The 6,000-nt window shown below is 47.1% G+C and overlaps 1 protein-coding gene across 1 annotated transcript in view; it reads right to left on the reverse strand.

The window, feature by feature from the left end:
* Window positions 1–4,624, reverse strand: part of LOC133450752 (transcription termination factor 1-like) — a 19,410-nt gene extending 14,786 nt beyond the window's left edge. The window contains exons 1-4 of the mRNA XM_061729605.1: window positions 3,087–4,624; window positions 2,882–3,006; window positions 802–987; window positions 625–703 (exon numbers count right to left, since the gene is read on the reverse strand). Of these exons, the coding sequence (XP_061585589.1) occupies window positions 625–703; window positions 802–987; window positions 2,882–3,006; window positions 3,087–4,579 (1,883 nt within the window). The 5' untranslated portion in view covers window positions 4,580–4,624. The remainder of the gene's footprint in view (window positions 1–624; window positions 704–801; window positions 988–2,881; window positions 3,007–3,086) is intronic.
* Between the last annotated feature and the right edge of the window lie 1,376 nt (window positions 4,625–6,000).

A 6,000-nucleotide genomic window follows, 5' to 3' on the forward strand; every position in this document is an offset into this window, starting at 1 on the left:
TCATCATTACATTCCAACTTTTGGTATTTTTTTTATGCCCAAAAAAGGAATGTTTTGTTGGACACCAGCATAACTGGTGCCATGTTTTTGCCTTTAAATATGTTTAAAGGTATGAAAACATTAAAGTTTTCAGTTATAATTGCATAAATTGTCTATATTTCTTTGCTTTATATACCCTCTTGGGGTTATATTTGCATAAAATGCTAAAAACCAAATTGTCATAAATGGGAAAAACTAAAACCGATTTCATACGTTTGCTGCCCTGGATCTGTTTGATAATTCTGCCCCACGATGTTTCTGAAAGCAGTTCTTTCAGCATTCTGGGAGCTGATTGGTCCTTACAGCATCATTAGCTGTCAATACTTGCTGTTGAATCTCAATATAATACAAGTATTAATATGTTGCATAACTACACAGTCATATAATTCATGCAACAGTTCAAAAAAACAGTTTAAATAACACTAATCTAAATCAATATCCGAATCGAATCAAATCTTGATAATCGATTCTGAATCTTAAGAATCGGAATCGAATCGATTCCTGACATTTGAATGGATCCCCAGCCCTACAGATTACCCAGAGTTCTACAGGTGAACGTCATCAGACCAGCGGTCAACCTCTCACCTTCCACCATACTGTCGCGAGTCAAAGATCTTCTTGGCTCTAGTGTAGACCTGATGACACGGACGAGGAATGTGCTCAGCTGCGGACAAGACGGCCATCAGAGAGTTCATGTTACCACGAGTCACACCGTAGAAGTTTAGAGCACCTGAGGAGGAAGTCGGCTGGCTGAGTACGTACCGATGCTCTCCAGGAAGTGGTGTTGGGCCTTCAGCTTTCTGACTTTCGGCCCCTCCGCCGGGAAGCGGTTGGGAAACAGAAGAAGGCTAATGGAGCTGATGCCCGTCAGAGCAAGGAAGTCTGACACGTTCTTCTTGAGCTGTTCGTTCTCCTCGTCAGAGTACCGCCCCCAACGCAGAGGCACACCTGGATAGGTACATGCAAGAGAGACCTTTTCTCAACTGTTGGCTGCTACAAGGAAGGAGGTAGGTATGAGGTCACTGAGCTCCAGACCTAATTTACATTCAAAAAGAAGGCAGTAACTGTTGGTATGAATTAGGGCTGTCAGTTTAGCGCGTTAATTAGATTAATTAATTACACTGCTAATTAACACGTTATGAAAATTAATGCAATTAATTATGAGTGGCAAAATGCGCGAGTATTTTAAATGTGTCCCATTGAGGGACCCGTAGGCCACTTGGCAGTGGCAGGTCACTTCCCTCCTGCTGCTGGTCAAACTAACAAGGCAGTGACAGACCTGGACGACTCAGGGGAGACTCAGCAAATCTTTGTTAGGGCCTTTGAATGGCAAGTTTATGTATAAAAAGAAAGAAGACGGGACTATCAACAAGAACATGGTAATTTGTACATTTTGTAAAAAATAATTTTCCTTTCACCGGAGCTGCTCCAGCCTGAATTATCATTTAAACACTAAACGTGTCCGGACAAGTTCCACTGTAAACGTTACAGCTACTAGTACTTGAATCGCTGTATTGAGTCAGCTGTAGTTTTAATTTTGAATTGAGAGTCTGCTTAAAGTTATTCTATGCAACTTCCTAGAGCTAGCAAGATTTGAAAGTGGCGCTTCCTCTAAGCCCTGCCCCCCCCGTCCCCACCCACGAGTGCTCCGTCCAAAGCCTCGCCCCCACAAACACGAACGCGCATACGATTATTAAACATTTTGCTAAACTACCCCAAAACTACCCCATGTCTCATTCACCTGTAAGCGAGGCCGGTTTTAGGGGGGGTAGGGGGGGCTGTGCCCACCCAAACGTGCATCTTGCCCACCGGCGTCTCCATCCCGCAGAGCGCCGGTGCACGGCACGGCAGCGCTGCGGTGCGCTGCAGGCTCTAGAGCCACGGCGTAGGCTATGGCGTAGGCTATGGCGTAGGCTATGGCGTAGGCTACGGCGTAGGCTACGGCGTAGGCTACGGCGTAGGCTACGGCGTAGCTGTGCCAACAAACAGCAGCGGGCTGCTGCTGCAGCAGCAGCCCGGACGGCTAACGGCTTTGCTCCCCGGTCTCACACAGCGGGACCGACCCGCTCTGGAAATAACTACTGGGCTCCGTGTCAGAGGGGAGGGAGGGGGGTTACACTGGGACACTGTGAGCCCAGGAGGACCCGTGGGAAGTGGACACGGGGGGGTGGGGCTGGAAGCGAGTGCGCACATGGGACAGGGCGGGGGGGCATGGTTTAAAATGAAGGCATCTGATTGGTTCTTTCCCTTCCTGGACCTGGACCAATCCGTATCATTCGGACCGAATGGGCGGGGCTTAGAGGTGCCTCTTTCAAAATTCTTGCTAGCTCTTCCGGATCAGGGAGAATACCTTGTGCCTATTTGAGACTCAGCCTTATTTTATTTCTGAATTTTATTTATTTAACTGTATTTGCATTGCATTTTTGAATAATGCACCTGGCCTAATTGGTTTGCTGATGTGCTTGAGCTTTTTCTTTTGAATTTCATTTATGAAACACTTCACCAATAAAAATGTGGATTTCAAATCTTCTCTTCTCAGTGTATTCAATTGATTAGTCATGCACTGCAATTTTGCAATGTCCTAGAATTCAAATTCTTTATTTGGGGACCTATAGCAGATGAGATTAAAATGTGATTAATTACATTAATTAATTATAAATCCTATAATTAATTTGATTAATTTTTTTTATTGCCTGACAGCACTAGTACGAATCCATATTTCAATGTGCTGACTGTTTTGATGCATGAGTCAAGAATCAACAAATGGGGATCGCTGGGTGGCACAGTGGTTAAAGCAAGCAGCCCATGTGCTGAGGCTACAGTCAATCCAAGTGTACTCTACCTTGCTGTTTGAACCTCTTGAACCGGTGCAGATCATATCGCAGCAGTATTTTAATTTCATTCTCTGATCTCTCCTTGACCTTTGGGATAAATTCCTGCAGCTCATTCACCAGACATCCATCGACACTGGAAACAAAACCCCCAAATCATTTTCACATTGCTGACATCACTAACATCATTGGTGACATATTGCTCAAAGAACTCACTTCTCTGTTTCCTTATTCATTCTGTCATTTGCCACCTTTGTTTTTTCTCTCGTCGTCTCGTCTCGTCCCGTCTCTGGTATGCTTTTATTGTTGTCGGATGTTTTTCCTTCTTTCGACATAATTTCCTCAACACCATTATCTCTTTCCTCTTCCTTGATGTTGCTGGTTTCCAGGGTTACCAGTGAGCCATTGTCACCATTCGTAATCCCCTCTTCCTCCACAGGAGGGATGAGCCTTTCAGGGGCAGAAGTGCCGACTTCCTTGGTTCTCGCAGGAGGGATGAACTTCTCCTCACGTGTACCCACATTCTTGTCCAGGGTGTCTGCTGGTTCTTCAAGATTTACAGGAGGGGTGTCACCATTCGTAATCTCCTCTTCCTCCACAGGAGGGATGAGCTCCTCCTCCTGTCTTCTTTTCTTCTTCTTCTTCTCCAGAGTGTCTGCTGGTTCTTCAAGATTTACAGGAGGGATGAGCTCCTCCTCCGGTCTTCTCTTCTTCTTCTTTTTCTTCTTCGGGGGGTCATCATTCGCAATCTCCTCTTCCTCCACAGGAGGGATGAGCTCCTCCTCCTGTCTTCTCTTCTTTTTCTTCTTCGGGGTGTCAACATTCGTAATCTCCTCTTCCTCCACAGCAGGGATGAGCTCCTCCTGTCTTCTCTTCTTCTTCTTCTTTTTCTTCTTCGGGGTGTCACCATTCGTAATCTCCTCTTCCTCCACAGGAGGGATGAGCTCGTCCTCCTGTCTTCTCTTCTTTTTCTTCTTCGGGGTGTCTACATTCGTAATCTCCTCTTCCTCCACAGGAGGGATGAGCTCCTCCTCCTGTCTTCTCTTCTTCTTCTTTTTCTTCTTCGGGGTGTCTAGATTCGTAATCTCCTCTTCCTCCACAGGAGGGATGAGCTCCTCCTCCTGTCTTCTCTTCTTCTTCTTTTTCTTCTTCGGGGTGTCTAGATTCGTAATCTCCTCTTCCTCCACAGGAGGGATGAGCTCTTCCTCCTGTCTTCTCTTCTTCTTTTTCTTCTTCGGGGTGTCTAGATTCGTAATCTCCTCTTCCTCCACAGGAGGAATGAGCTCCTCCTCCTGTCTTCTCTTCTTCTTCTTTTTCTTCTTCGGGGGGTCATCATCCGTAATCTCGTCTTCCTCCACAGGAGGGATGAGCCCTTCAGGGTAAGAAGTGCCGACTTCCTTGGTTCTCGCAGGAAGGCTGAGCTCCTCCTCCGGCCTTCTCTTTTTCTTCTTCTTCTGGGTGTCTGCTGGTTCTTCAAGATTTACAGGAGGGATGAGCTCCTCCTCCAGTCTTCTCTTCTTCTTCTTCTTTGGGGTGTCTCCTGGTTCTTCAGCAGAAACGGGAAGGACAACCTCTTCCTCCTCCGGTCTCTTCTTCCTCTTTTTCTTCTTCTTCTTGTTCTTCTTCAAGGTGTCTGCTAGTTCGTCAGGAGGATCCAGATGCCACTCCACCCGCACTGACTTCCTGCCCTTCTTTTCTGAAGTTTCCATGGTGACTGAGTTGTGATGAGGGGGGGGGGGGGGGGGGGGGGGGGGGGTGCAGAGAAAGGAGCACCCCTGAAGCTGTAAGAGAACAAACAGGCAGCTCAGATACTGTGGCTCAGTTACCGGCCACAGGCTGTATAAAACAACAGACACATGACCTACTGGTTTCACAAAACCGGTTTGAAGCCCATTTTTCTTCGTACAGAGCCAAACCCTAAGTAGGGGTGGGTTAAAAATATCGATATATCGATATTTTATCGATATGCATGTGTAGGAACGATTATCGATACATGAATCACAGTAGTATCGATTTAAATTTATTTTTTTTTAATCCCGATTTTTTTCCCCCATTTTATCACCCAGTGCTCCTACCTAAGTCAGTCCTGGGCATTGCTCCATCTACCAACCCCGGGAGGCCCTGCACTGAGCTCAAGTCTCCTCCTTACTTGAGGAGTGAGCAGGCTGCTTCTTTTCACCAGGCAGGGTGGGGCTTCTCTGGCCGGATGTGGCGCGTGGAAGGATCATGTTATTCCCTTATTGTAACCAGAATATCGATATCGAATCGTATCGTATCGGAAATCGTATCGTCTTGGGACCTAGTGTATCGGAATCGTATCGTAAGGTCAGTGATGATACCCAGCTCTAACCCTAAGTGTGGTGTCCCCCAAGGATCTGTCCTAGGACCTCTCCTTTTTATCCTGTACATGCTGCCCCTGGGCAGGGGTGTCATCAGCCGGCACGGCATCTCTTTTCATTGCTATGCCTATGACACTCAGCTGTCCCTCTGGACTGATCCCAACCTACGTTCCACCCCAGTCCTCTCATCATCACCCACTCAAGCCCTCTCCAACTGCCTGGAGGAGATCAGGGCGTGGATGAGTCACAACTTCCTACAACTCAACAGTTCCAAAACCGAAGCCATACAAATTGGCACCCCTCACCAGGTCCAGTGATCACCCATAACCACCATCTCCCTCTCCGGTCAAGACACCCCCCTCTCTGTTACAAACCTCGGTGTGAAGCTGGACCCACAACTCACCTTCATAAACCACATCAAACATCTGTACAAAACTTGCTTCTTCCACATAAAGAACCTATCCAAACTCCACCCCTTCCTCACTTTCCCCGATGCAGAAAAACTCGTCCACGCCCTAATCTCCTCCAGGCTCGACTACTGTAACAGCCTGCTCATCGGTATCCCCAACAAACACCTTCGGAAACATCAACTCATTCAGAACTGTGCTGCCCGAACTCTGATGAAAACCCGCAAATACGACCATATCACCCCAATTCTCCAGAAACTACACTGGCTTCCCATAACCGCAAGAATCCAATTCAAGATCGCCCTCATCACCCACCTCTGCATCTACAGCACTGTCCCTCAATACCTCAAAGACCTCCTGACCCCTCACTCATCCACCCGTAAC

Source organism: Cololabis saira, chromosome 9, assembly GCF_033807715.1.
Source record: "Cololabis saira isolate AMF1-May2022 chromosome 9, fColSai1.1, whole genome shotgun sequence".
Taxonomy (NCBI): Eukaryota; Metazoa; Chordata; class Actinopteri; order Beloniformes; family Belonidae; genus Cololabis; species Cololabis saira.